The sequence below is a fragment of the Phoca vitulina genome, unplaced genomic scaffold, assembly GCF_004348235.1.
Source record: "Phoca vitulina isolate PV1807 unplaced genomic scaffold, GSC_HSeal_1.0 scaffold36, whole genome shotgun sequence".
NCBI lineage: Eukaryota > Metazoa > Chordata > Mammalia > Carnivora > Phocidae > Phoca > Phoca vitulina.
The window spans coordinates 585,754-599,399 of record NW_022589739.1 but is presented as its reverse complement, the minus strand read 5'-3'; the positions used below and the strand labels follow the sequence as shown (position 1 = coordinate 599,399).

Here is a 13,646-nt window from a genome sequence, read left to right as displayed (position 1 = left end):
CGGGGCCCAGACTAGAAAATATGCCTCACACAGGTCCTAACAGATGTGGTTTGATTTGCTCTTTGTGACAACCCTGTGACGTGGGCAGGGACTTACTATTCCTGTCCAGATAGAGAAACTGAGGCACGCAGAGGCTGAGTGTCATGTCCAAGGTCACACAGGGAGTGAGTGGTAGACCTAGGACTAAGCCCCAGGGCTATTTCCCCAGGGCCAGACATAGCAGCCCTCAGCCAAAGCTTAGCACTTGACTGAGAGAAAAGCAGAAAAGGACGGTGGTATGACACAGGGGCTGCTGGTGAGGTTCAGGCTCTGAATTCCCCTTACCCTTGTGTCTTCCTTCCCCTTCTCCACACCCCACCTATTACTAGGTTCTGTCTCCTTTACCTCCTAAACTCCTGGGCCAGCTGGGTCACCATCCTATCTCCTGGGGGGCTGCCATCATATCTCCCCTTGAGAGCCTTCTCACGGTTTCCCCACTTTCCTCTTGCCCGCCTCCAGTCTAGCCTCCGGAGCAATAAATCTGATCAAATATGAACTCACACACTCATGTTCCTAACAGCATTATTCACAAGAGCCAAAAGGTGGAAGAAACCCAAGTGACCACTGATGGATGAATGGATAAGCAAAAGGCGGTATATCCGTACAATGGAATATTACTCAGCCTTAAAAAGAAAGGCTATTCTGACACATGCCACAGCACAGGTGAACCTGAGGGTACTAGATTAAGTTAAATGAGCCAGTCACAAAAGGACAAAATAGTGTCTGATTCCACTCACATAAGGTACCTAGAGTAGTCAGGTTCATAGAGACAGAAAGTAGAACGGTAGTTTTTAGGGGTTGAGGGGAGAGAGGAGAACAGGGAGTTATTGTCTGATGGACACAGAGTTTCAGTCTGGGAAGATGAAAAGTTTTGGAGATGGGTAGTTTGGATGGATGGTGCACAAAAATGTGAATGTTTTTAATGGCACTGAACTGTGTATTTAAAAGTGGTTAAAATGGTAAATTTTATGTTATATATAAGTTACACCCCCCCCCCCCCCACACACACCCTAAGCCTCAATGCCCATGGGATAAAGATCAATGCTTGCGCTGCCTGGTATGGTCCCCATCTGCCACTCCAGCCTCCAAAATTCAGCTCTCCTCTGCTCTCTGCATTCCAGCCCCTGGTTTTCGTCCAGATTTCCTAACATGCTTCTCCTGCCTCAGGGCCTTTGCACATGCTGTTCCTTCTGCCCGCAACATTCTCCTCTCCCTTCTCCCAGTTAGTTCCTACCTATCCTTCAGTTCCCAGCTCGGATGTGACTTTTTCACAGAACATTTCCTTGATCTCATCTGGGGCCTCAGGACCAAAGTTATTTTGTGGGACAATGTAAGCCACATCAGGGTTCACCTTTCTGCAGGACTCCGGACCTGACCAGAGAGGAACCTTCTCCGAGGGCCAGCTGTTTCCCCAATACCCACTGCCCTCAATCCCTGCAGCTCATAGGGTGCATCATCTCTGCTTTTACCTGTTCTAGACTTACTGGTTCTGTAGAGCAAAACTCTAACAAAGGGGAATGGAGGAAGTTAGTCCTTATTCTTTGGAGAAAGAATGGTCCATCTATGGGTGGTAATTTGTGCTTTAAAGAAAGAACATTACGTGCTTTCTGGAGAATGAGAAAATGAACTTGCCAGATGCCCAGACAGGATGTTTCTGGGGCACTGGTCAGCCAGGTCCTGGGGTTAATAAAGGGTTCTCTATATAGGAGGAGCTGCTTCAGAAGCTTCAGGAGAGGGAGGCTCTCTGCTGTCTGTACCTATCATTTCTCTCCACTTGCTGCTCCCTAGTTCCCCAGCCACACTCTCATAGCATCACCCAGGTAGGGGATCCCCTGGATGATGTTGACGGAGCCCAGCTCCCACCCTACCCAGGAAGGCAGACCTGCGACTAGCTTGGGAAATACCCTCTGCCCGCTCATGACACCGTGCTGTCTCTGGCTTAGCACAGAGTGTTCCAGACTCCAGACGTCAATTAGATGTTGTGACTCCTAAAAATCATAGCCTGACTTAATGATACACAGTCTGAGCACAGCCTACCAGCCAGAGGTACAGCCCTGACCTTAGACAGGCAGATGGAGCCAAACATAGAGGCAGACCTCCAGATTTATACCTTTGGCCCAAGCAGTCTGAAGACCCTTAGACACACAGTCTCAGAAGAGGTTAAGAGCCTGCCTGTGTGCCAGACTCCTGGGATCTAAACCTGGTTTTGCCCTTGACTAGTTGGCAGACGAGTGTAAATCACTTAACCTCTGGGTCTCAATTTCCTGTTGTGTGAAGGGACGTAATAGTGGTATTGACCTCATAGTGTTGTTGTAAGGATTAAATGAGTTAATATATGTAAAATGTTTAGGAGCATGCCTGATGCATAGCAAGTGTTAAATGAAAGTTTGAGCTGTTACTTGTAACCTCTCTGAGTTCAGCATCCACATCTGTGGAATGGGGATAGCAACGATACCAATGTGGAGATTGTGGAGATCAAGTGAGATAATGCATGTGAGGAGCTTGGCACCAAGCCTGGCACGCAGTACATGGTCAATAAACACAAACATTCATTGCTGTTGTTTCTGCCTGGGACTCCAGCCACACAGTGTCAGAGGATCTAACTAGGCACTCCTTCTTGAATCTTTCTAAATGTTCACAGACTGCAGGCTCTAGTCTTGGGCTCTTTCTCTTCTCTCTCCAGGTGACCTCAGCCAGGCTCAAGCTTTAGATGCCACCTATAAGCCCCTGACCTCTGAACGTCTATCTCCAGTCCTGACCTCCCCCGAATGCCTGACTTATTTCTCTAACTGCCCACTTGACACTTGAGTTGGTTGTCTGAAACTCAACATGTCCCAACCTGCCCTCACCCCCACCAACTCCCCAAACCCCAACCCATGCTCCTTTGCCATGTCCATTATTAACACCATCATCTGCCTAGGTGCTCAGACCCAAAGCCCAGGAGTCTCCCCTGTTCCTCTCCTGGCCCCTGACTTCATCTCCTACCATTCCTCCCCTTTCTTGGCTTTGCCCACCCTGGCCTATCTGCCAAATTTGTTCCTACCAGAAGGCCTTTGCACTTGCTGTTGCAAAGCATGGAAAATTCTTCCCTGAAATATGTGCATGCTCTCTCTTACCAGAGATCTTTCCTGACCACCCTCTATAGACAACAACATTGCCATCACTCTCAAACCCTTGCCCGGCTTTATTTTCTTCGTAGCATCTTTTCTACCTATTTGTTTATTCATTGTCTTTGCTTGCCAGTCTCCTCCCACCAGGAGGCAGGGATTTTTTCCTCTCCACTTCTGAACCTCTAGCTACCTAGAACAGTGCCTGGCATGTAGTAAGTGCTCAGCAAACATTATCTGGAGGAATGAATGAAGGTAACTATCCCTCTCCCGCCCCCTCCGGCTCCCCTACCTATCAGCAGCTTGGGGAAGTTGGAGGTCTCGATGTTGTGATAGTAGACCACGGAGGTGACAGCGGCCATGAACGCCATCCCAGCTGGCATGTACAGGTGGAGATGGCGGGATTCAGTCACCCTGAGATGGGGCAGAGGGAGAGAGAGAGAGACAGATTGGAGGTAGGTGTGCCAAGTCCCCCCCACAGAGCAGCCCAGGCCCTGCACTTAGGGCTCAGCACACAGTAGGGCCTCTGGATCATATGCACAGCTCCACTCCGTATATCGGCAGCTCTGCCCAGCCCAAACATACCCCAAACATGCCCACTGGTGAGGGCTCCAGGAGTCCACACGAGAATGCTATGAGGGCTCAGTGTCCAGACTCTGGACCTCATGGCCCTCTCTCCCTGGGTTCATGTTACAGAAGCCAGCATGGGAAGCCGGCCTTGGCAGTCACAGCTGCAGAGCCTCACCTGGAACCCCCTCTCTGGGAGTGAACACAGCTGGGTTCCTGTCCCTGGGGTCCCTTGGGCAGTACAGGGGCCTGTCCACCACAACTCTCTCAGTGACAGCCCCGTTTCCCACGAAGAGCATAGGTCAGCACCAGCCCTGGCCCCAGGTTATGTAATGATAACACCTGTAGTCAGTATTTACGGAGCATTTACCCTGTGCCGGGCACTCTTCTGGGCACGTGATGTACGTGAGCTCACTTCATCTTCATGAAGTCCCATGAGGTCGGTACTCTTAGTCTCCTCATTTACAGTTTCCTACAGAAAGCAACACTCACATTGCTCAGCCTGGGACCAAAGGTCCCGGTGATAACGGCCTCAAGCCACTTTTTCAGCATCGCCCAGCCTGCTCTTCCTGCTGAAGCCATTTTGGGAGCCCCTCCAGTGATGCTCTTGCTTGCACTGCTCCTTCTATCCAGCACGCCAAGCATCCCTGCCCTTGAGCATCCCTCAAGAAGCTGACAGTAGGGAGGGGGCAACCATGCTCAGAGCTAACTATCTAACTAGGCAGTCTAGGGAAGTGATATTGCAGATGGACCGAAGGCTGAGAGCACAAGGAGCAAGCAGGCAGGCAACTAAGGAAAACTTCACAGAGGAGGTGGCACCAGGCTGGACTTTGAAGGATGAACAGGAGTTCAACAGAGAAGGAGGGAGGACATGAGGAGAGCCACACAGGGGCCCTAAGTAGTCTGGTAGGACTAGCGTATAGGTGTAGAGGCACTGCGGGCTATTTATCGAATAACATGTTCCCCTTCTGCTTTGCTAAAAGAACCACAAGTATGTTCTAGCAGCAACGTGCCCAGCCCAGGGAATGATGGTGATTGGTTCAAGCAGCCATGCAATTCCACACCCCTTTGCCAGTGATTGGTCTAAGGGTGGCCATATAATTCAATTCTGGCCAATGAGATGCAAAGGAAAGCCTGCAGAGGATGATATCCTGCATAAAGAAGAGGCATGTGGGAGCGCGTCTCCTTTGCCCTTGCCTTCCTCCCTAAGTGATACCTGGAGCTAGGCAGCCATATTATAACCATGGGGAAAGATATGGCAGACACACAGAAAGATGGAAAGAGGCTGGGTCCCTGATGACATCACTAAGTCACCAAACCAACTAGAGAGGCGACCTCTAAATTTCTTGTTAAATGAGACCATAAATGTTGATATTCTTTAAGCCTTAATTGGTGGATATTCTCAGCAAAAGACTTACACAGGAGGTACAAGGCAATCAGTCGCTAGTGGGGTCACTGGGAGCAACCAACACCCTGTGTAGGGGGCTTCAAAACTCCTGCCTTTGTACTCCTTGAAGTAAGTTTTTGAAAAACTCTATACTCCCTCACACATTTTTAAGTGACATCTTAAATGTTATAACATAAGTTTGAATAAATTCATTTTTTGCAATAGGAGGGAGAAATGATAAACATTTGATATAATTAAATAAGATGAAGAATAACCAGAGTTGAAATAAATATTTCATGACATGACTTAACAAAATAGACTTTGGCTGCTTTACTGAATAATATACACTAAATTAGGTTAGAAATTAGGTAAAAGTTTTAGGTATGGGCTTTTTCCAGTGTATGGTGATCTAGGAAAACATTCTAGTTATATTGCTAAAAAAAGTGTTTCCTCTCTTAACTTGTACTGCTTTGGTTGTTCTAAATTCAAAGCATCACACAAAAATCATACCCAAAGGAGAAGAGAGGAAACCCTACAAATTTTAAGATGCCTTAATTAATCAGTAAATGAGGCTTACCCTCAACTAAACTAGAGTTTGAAGACCACTGCTTTAACTAGTCCCCCCTGCCTCCTGCCCCTACACTTCCAGGTAGGTCTGCAAACCCAGGCCAGGGTGGCCTGGGGGAGCCAAATGGCAGGATCTGTGGCTTCTCTTCCTGTCTGCTCCCTTCCTATGTCTTTTCTTCATGCTTGCCTGCCCAGGGGAGTGTCCCCACAGATGGAGACCAACAAAGACCAGGTGACAAGTGTCCAGTTCCAGAGCCAAGCTGCCTGCTGGGGAGGGAACGGTAGTTCGCACTGAGCTGGGGGAGAAATGGGATACAGATGCAGCCCCCACAGGAGGGGCTGCTGACAGCAGGCAGGAGGGAGTCCCTGACCTGATTCGTTCCGGTCTCCCACGTTCTGAGAATGTACTATTTGCCCAGGGCTCTGCCATTCCATTTCTGTACCCGGTCTGTGCTCTAATTTCATCCTCCATGGCCCTGTGAGGCGGGCAAGGCAGAGATGATGCTGATCATTTCACAGGTAGAGAAAGTAAGGCCCAGAAAGTTTGGGGTGCCTGGGTGGCTCAGTCGGTTGGGCGTCTGCCTTCAGCTCAGGTCATGATCCCAGCGTCCTGGGATCGAGCCCCGCATTGGGCTCCGTGCTCAGCGGGGAGCCTGCTTCTCCCTCTCCCTCTGCCTGCCTGCTTGCCTGCCTGTCTGCCTACTTGTGATCTCTCTCTGTGTCAAATGAATGGATAGAATCTTTAAAAAAAAAAAAAAAAAAAAAAGAAAGAAAGGCTGAGTGGCTGGTCCAAAGTCCTGGAGCTGGTAGGTGGCAGAAGCCCAGCAGATGCCCCAGGTCTACTTTCTCCACAGGTGGGGTGTTTTCCTCTCTGCCACCCCGCTAATTATAACCCAGTGAGAATTTTTGGCCTGAGGACTCATAGGCATCCTTCCCCTTTTGAGCATTTGTGCTGCTTTGGAAGGGGTGTCTAGATGGGGGAGCGGGGTGGACTTCTCGCCTGCTAGTTATGTGGGGCAGCAGGCATTCTGGTCTTCTTGCTGGTCTGGGGGACTTTGATAAGCAGGAGGAGCCCCAAGGCAAGCAGTTGTCACAGAGATTACTGCTGGAGCCAGCATGCAGGGACACTGGGGGTGGGAGGGTGAGGTACTGTGTGTGGGCTGGGGGATCCCATCCCCCTGCTGTCCAGCTGGCCAGAGTGGAATCAGGGCATAGTCTGATTCCAGCTCAGAGTGGTTGGACCTCTGATATTTTAGCCAAATGCCCTCCACCCCCCACCACCCCCTCGCCCAGGCAGTCACTGAGCCTTCCTCCGTGAGATGGCAGCTTCATCTCCTCCTCCTCCGCACCCCTGCTGCTGACACACCATTTCCGGCTGCAGTTATCGCTCACCTAGACTACTGCAGTCACCTTCTAAGTGCTGTTTCTACCTCCAGCCTCTCTCTGCCTCCAGCCTGCCCTGGAAACTCCTCATGCTGCGCTGACCATGCGCCTCTTCTGTTCCAAACTGCTGACAAAATCCAACCCAGACACAGCTTGGCATTCGAAGCCCTTCTAGAGATGCCCCCAACCCCATCTCCAAGTCCCAGCCACCATCACTCCCCTGCATGTGTTTCACGCTCCATCCCCCATGCACTGCTCCCACCCCAACCTTTCCTCCCCCTGCCTTTATTCCTCCCCCCTCCTGCCTCCCTGGCCCTCTTTCTCTGGACTCCTCTGCTGTCAGAACCCTTGTCACCCCTCCAGACTCAGCTTAGAAGCCCCCTCAACCCGGAAGCTTGGCCAGCCCTGCCTTCCTGTCCCCTCCCAGAGTTCTTGCTTGTACCATTATTTCACTTATGCTCTTCGGAGCCAATAAATGTCTATGGAGCTTTGTTGTGTGCCTTGTGCTGTGACAACAAAGATGAATTAAACCCAACTCTGAGGCCTTTCTCACTCAGCGGGAGACAGTTTTGCAAATAGACATAAACTTTAAATACAGTATGATCTGTGCAGTGGCAGGGGTGTGAGGAATGTGCTGTGAAGCCTGGAGGAAAGGTGGGTGAGGGGAGGCCTTGGCAATGAGGCTAGAGACAGTGGGGGTGCTGACTGTGAGGACCCCACATGCCAGGCTGAGCACCTGGGACCCTGAAAACAACTGGGAACCAAGGAAAGGTCTTCAGCAAGAATGATTTTTATTCTTTCAAAGAAGGCAACTCCAAGAGTTGGGGCATTCTAAGAAGCTCTAGGATTGTTTCACTGGGTCTTGGCGTGAGATCCATATTCCTTCTACCCTGCTACACGGAGGCCAGGGCCTGGGTCTCACCTGTGTCCAGCACTTGGCACAGAAAGTCTGACACACAGGAGATGTTAGGTCAACAGTTGCTGGATTTATGAGCAAATGTTACTGCCTCCTTGGAATGCAGGTGAACTGGGGTGTCCCCTGGCCTTCCAGGAAGCACCCTGGGATAGATCCACTCTCCTGAGACACTCACCCATCAGACAGGATGCCCTCTGCGATTTCACACACCAGGACGAAGAGCAGCATGAAGGTCAGGATCCAGCGCAGGTTGTGCCCAGGGAAGTGGAGCCACGTGCTGTGGTGGATGTGTACCTTGGAGCTTTGACTGCCCCATCCTGCAAGGAGAGGCAGGAAGAGGTGGGAAGCCTGGCTCACTAGGAAGGGGTGCATGAACCCCAGGAGGGTGCTTAGGTATGGGGTCCGCAGTGGGGAGTGTATCCATTTGTACACCTGTGCATGAGAATGCCCAGGTCTGGTACGTGTGACCTAAATGTCCCAGCATGAACCCTGGATCCATGCAGGCCCACCTACGCAAGTACTCATTTTCTATGCTGACCTCTCGTCTGACAAATTATCATGTAAAAAAACCATTTATTTGAGAACAGAAGTGTAAATGCTGGTACAATTTCTGATACACATATAAGCATAAGTTACATATGCTTCCTCCCAATTTCTAATTGTTCGTCTTTGTCAATAACTACTAGCATCTCTGCCTGTGCAGCATCCTTCCCTTCTTAATTTTGTGACAATCTTTCCTTTCTTCCCAAAAGCTGTATATGAATTTTAAAATTTGCTTTTTTTTTTTTTTTCTTAATTAGAGTGAATTAACAAGTTTTGCAGAGGCGGGGGACGCTATGAGTTGAGCTCTAGCCAGTTTGGAAAATTCAAGGTCTGAAAGAGAGATGAGGGGGACCCCAGTGAAGAGGCATGTAGGCTGGTCCTGACAGTGGTGCCCAACTTTGCAGAGGGCTTTCAGGCAGGGACGCTGACCCAGGTGGGATAGCAGAGGAAGGGGACCCAAGTCCCTAGCTCCTGCCTCGCCTTGCCCGGGGCGCGTGGGACCCCCCGGGGACGTCAGAAGCTACTGACCACTGTCTGGCCCAGCCCCGGGAAGCGCAGGGGTTCACAGGGCCTCCACCCCGGCTTCTGAGGCCAGGCTGCGCTCCTCCCTGGGCCCAGCTTCAGCTGACAGGGAGGGTGCCTTGGGGGAAGGGTGTCCTGGCTCCCTACACAGCACTACTGGGGGTACAGCCCGAGACCCTCCCGACCTTTCCAGCGCCTACAGAAACCTCTGCTTTTCCGGTTCTCCATTTCAGCTCTGGCTCTGCGGTAGAACACTTGGGGGTTCCCTGGGTCCGGAGCGTCCGCTGTGTTTGGTGCGGGTTCGGGGGCACCTCGGGGGGGGGGGGGGGGGGGGATGAGCGGGTGTGCGAGTGCGGGGACCGCGGGGTAGAACACAAAGCAGGGGACCCGGGGAGGGAGGCGAGCGGCGGTCGCGGGCCCGGAGGGGGACCGAGAGCAGTGCGGCGCGCGGCGCCGCCTCCTCCTCCTCCCTCCCCGCCTGTGCCCTCCCCTCCTCCGCCGCTCCCGGCGCGCTCACCGATGAAGAGGATGGGGAAAGTGATGAAGAGCAGGAAGACGTGCGGCACCACGTTGAGCGCGTCCACGAAGCAACCGTTGTTGAGGACGCCCTGGTCCACCCGGTAGGCGGCCGAGTGGTTCTCGCTGCCGCAGAAGGCCAAGGGCATGGCGGCGCCGGCGCGGGCGCGGGCTCGGGCTGCGGCTGCGGCTACGGCTGGCTCCACGCGCCTCCCGCGCCTCTGTCCCTCGCCGCTCGGCGCCCGGCCGGGCAGTCAGGCCCCCGCCCCACGCCCGCGGCCCCGCCCCACCCCGCAGGCGCTCCCGCTCCCCCCCCCCCACCCCGCCCTCGCTCCATTACCTGCCCGGCCCGGGGGTGGGGGCGGGGGCGGGGGGGTTGGCCAGGAGCCGGAGCGGCCTGGCCGCGCGGGGCCCCCGCTTTCCAGCTGTGGCGGCCCGCGAGCCCAGATGTGCTTGGGGGCGCTTTGAGTGCCCGCTGCGCGCGTGTGCTGGAGGAGAGAGGGAAGGCAGGCTGGGTGGGTGGGCACGCTCGAGTCTGGGTGGGAGGGGGTGGGCAGAAGAGAGGAGGGTCCGAGTGAGTCCCCAGTGGGCGCGTTCGGATCTGGAGTGCGAACTCACTGCCTCAGGGCCGAGATGTGGGCTCACCTGGACTTGGCGAGGGTGGATGTATTTAGATCAGAGGGTCCTAGTGGGGGCAGAGTGGAGCAAGCCCTCACCCCACACGGATTAGAAAAGCAGTGAAGATCATTACCTGGGGGAACACTGGGCATATTTTTCAAAAGTGGTCCCTCTCGCGGGGCGCTCATGGATGCTTTACGGTGTATCCAGCGCTTTCCAAAGGGGAACTCTCAACACTCCTGCTAAGTACAGGTTATAATTTCTCCCATATTTCTGATGAGGCAATGAGGCTCAGGGAGTTTACCTGACTGACCCAAGTTCTCACCGCCAACAAGTGCGGAAGCAGAACTGAACCCAGCTCCTCAGATCCCCTCTTTCACCCCCCACCCATCTCCCTCAGGCATGCATCTAATACATTAGAACATTCCAGCGACTGTCAGGTGAATGGGTAGAATGGGTCCCTGCCCAAGGCTGAAAAAGAGGCACTTATGAAATTAAACCCAGGGAAAGCAATGGGAGGCAGCCAGGAGGGGTGGAAAAAGAGAATGTCACCCTCAGCTGTATTCTTAACCTGATACCAGTAGGCATGAGGAGTTCAAGAACCTGGTGGAATTAGAAAGACAATGTAATGAATTCCTACACCTTTGGAGAGATTCTCACAGGTCCCTGGCCAAAAAAAAAAGTGTACATCCTATGAACAAAGAAGGGAAAAATGGGATTTTAGTTTGGATTTTAGAAGAATTCCCTGAGTTAGGGATATGGAGAATAAATACACACGTTCTCAGGGGTAGGGGGACACCAAGGGCAACTCTTTTCAGCCCTTTTTCCTAGGATTTGAGGCTCCTAGCCTTTATAGGATGCTGTCAGGCAAGGGCTCAGCTCTGCCTCAGGCTCTGGGAGAGGGGAGAGCGGAACCGGGCACCCTGGCAAAGGGCAGGTGGGATTGGGTGAACAGCCTGGGGAGAGCAGAGCTCAGGGTCCTAAGGTCTCTGATAGTCTCTGACTCTGGAATGTCTCTGAAGCCACAAGATGTTTCCTGCAGTATCTGCCAAAATAGTGAAAACTTGGTGGCAGCACCAGCAGCAGGAGTTAATCAATCTGGGTGATCGATACAGCCTCTGAAAAGGTGATTGCTGAATCCGTGTAGACAAGTGGGGAAAAGTTAAGAGATAATGCCAGGTGAAAAACCAGGAAACAAAATTGTGTGTGTCCTGTGATTATAGCCACATTAAATATGTATGTTTGAATGCAAGTCTGCCGGGGAAGCTCAGAAATGCAAATGGCTATGACGTCAGAGCCGAGTGCGGTAGATATTAGCTACCATTGCCCTTTATTACTACCGTTATTACCATTCTCTTTCTGTAAGAACGAGACGACCACAGTTCAGAGACATGAGATGATATGCCCATGGTCACCTAATAAGGTTTTTTTTTTTTTAAAGTTTTTTGTTGTTGTTGTTCCAAGTTTTTTCTTCAAACTTTCTGTGAGGATGCCATTTTATTTTTGTAGCTGCAATTTCAGTTTTTCACACTTTCAGGAATGTTATTTTTCCTTTTAGGGGTGATTATATATGTATTTTAAAAGAACAAGTCCCCAGTCCTGGCTCTACCACTGCTAGTTTGTGTGATGTGGGACAAGTTATTTATTCTGTGCATCGATTTCCTCCTTTCTAAATGAGGAAGATAATAATACACACCCCAGAGGAGTAAAATGAAATCACAGGTATAAATATGCTTTGTAAACCAGGAAGATAGTCCAGGCTACTTCCTCCTCTGGGGGCCCACACCTGGGACACCCTTAGTCCCCGAAGGTTATCTAGTGGTCTCTCCTTTCCTTGACATTCGGCTTGGCACAACCCACACACTTTGCTCTTCCAGGCCATTTGACATAAACAAAAGACCAGGTCCAACCCAAGCTGGACCCACGTGTAAAAGACTTAAGGGATCATCAGCTGGGACCAAGAGTGTTAGGTCTGGAGACTGGAGGGGGCACCACGTTTGCTATCTCTAGCACAAACCTGCAGTGTGACTTTGACCATATTCCAACCTTCCTGTACCTAGCTTTATAGAAGGATACCCATCACACTGCCCACCATGCAAGTGCTAGAGTTATTTTGGGAAGTGTGGAGTCAGGTGCACAAGGAGGCATGGAAGAGCTTCTGCTGTAGCATGTATTATAATCTTGGAAACAGTTCAAATGTTCATCAGTAGAGGGCTGGTTAAAACAAACCAAACAAAAAACACGGTAATATCCATACTGTTGAATACCGAGATAGTACAGAGAATAAAGTAGGGTTATATATCCTGACATGGAAAGATGTCCAAGGCATAGATTCGAGCAGCCTGTGTAGCGCGAAACCATTTATTTCTACAGCAGGAGACACAGAGCTACACATATCTCTGTGGGGAGGCGCTGGGTCTCATGCTTTCCCACTTCCAACAAGCCGGCATGCTTCTGATGCAGGGGACCAGAAGAAGGGCGGGCACCAAAGAGCTAGCTCCGAGCAAGGGAGCAAAGGTATTCCCCTTTGAGAATTCTCAGCCTTCCTCCCGACAAAATGGAAAATCTGGGATGGCTCTCAGAGACCTGGATTCTTGCACCCACGTGTCTACTGGGTGGGTGTGGCCACAGGCAAGGCTCCTCCCTTCCTTTGTGCAGGGAAACGGTTGGAGCAAACCTTCAGAAAAACTGCCTTCCGGCCCCGATGTTCAGGCTTTAGTGCCCTGTCTTTTTTTTTTTAAAAGATTCATTTATTTATTTGAGAGAGAGAGATCGCGTGCGCGCGCGCGAGCAGGGAGAGGGGCAGAATGAGAGGGAGACCAGCAGATTCTAGGCTGAGACTGGCGCCTGAGGTGGGGCTTGATCCCAGGACCCTGAAATTGTGACCTGAGTGGAAATCAAAAGTCGGGGGCTTCATCGACTGAGCCACCCAGGTGCTCCAGTGCCCTGTCTTTATCTGGCTAACCAGGTGTGTCAGTGACCATGGCAGAGGGGGTCATCAGGATGATAATGGTGACATAACAGAGTGGGGTGATATTTCAAGAAATTAACCCTTTCAATAACCCCAACCAACAGTGAGCTGATTAAAAACAAACCAAAACAAAAATTATGGTATCATCCACCCTATGCAACAAGTACAGAGAATAAAGTAGGCGTATCTGCACAGACCAGAGAAGATGTCTTCTCCACCAGTTCCTACCCTCCCCCGCTTCAGGCAGGTGACTGTGAAACTGGGCCCAAGTGGAAAGCAGACAATTGGTGTGTCAAAGCCCGAGTCCATGGGGAGCTTAGAAGACCATAAAATCGGGCGCCTGGGTGGCTCAGTTGGTTAAGCGACTGCCTTCGGCTCAGGTCATGATCCTGGAGTCCCTGGATCGAGTCCCGCATCGGGCTCCCTGCTCGGCGGGGAGCCTGCTTCTCCCTCTGACCCTCCCCCATCTCATGTGCTCTCTCTCTCTCATTCTCTCTGTCTCAAATAAAT

General features: G+C 51.5%; 1 protein-coding gene across 9 annotated transcripts in view; it reads right to left on the bottom strand.

Annotated features, from left to right (window-relative positions):
• Nucleotides 1-9,784, bottom strand: part of ABCC8 (ATP binding cassette subfamily C member 8) — a 74,010-nt gene extending 64,226 nt beyond the window's left edge. For 7 of the 9 annotated variants that reach the window (XM_032427076.1, XM_032427077.1, XM_032427082.1 and 4 more), the window contains exons 1-3: nt 9,549-9,784; nt 8,142-8,283; nt 3,439-3,560 (exon numbers count right to left, since the gene is read on the bottom strand). In XM_032427076.1, coding sequence (XP_032282967.1) covers nt 3,439-3,560; nt 8,142-8,283; nt 9,549-9,696 — 412 coding nt within the window. In that variant the 5' untranslated portion in view covers nt 9,697-9,784. Of the gene's footprint in view, nt 1-3,438; nt 3,561-8,141; nt 8,284-9,231; nt 9,299-9,548 lie in introns of those variants that run through there. The other 2 variants (XM_032427083.1, XM_032427085.1) reach the window with 2 other exon arrangements.
• Between the last annotated feature and the right edge of the window lie 3,862 nt (nt 9,785-13,646).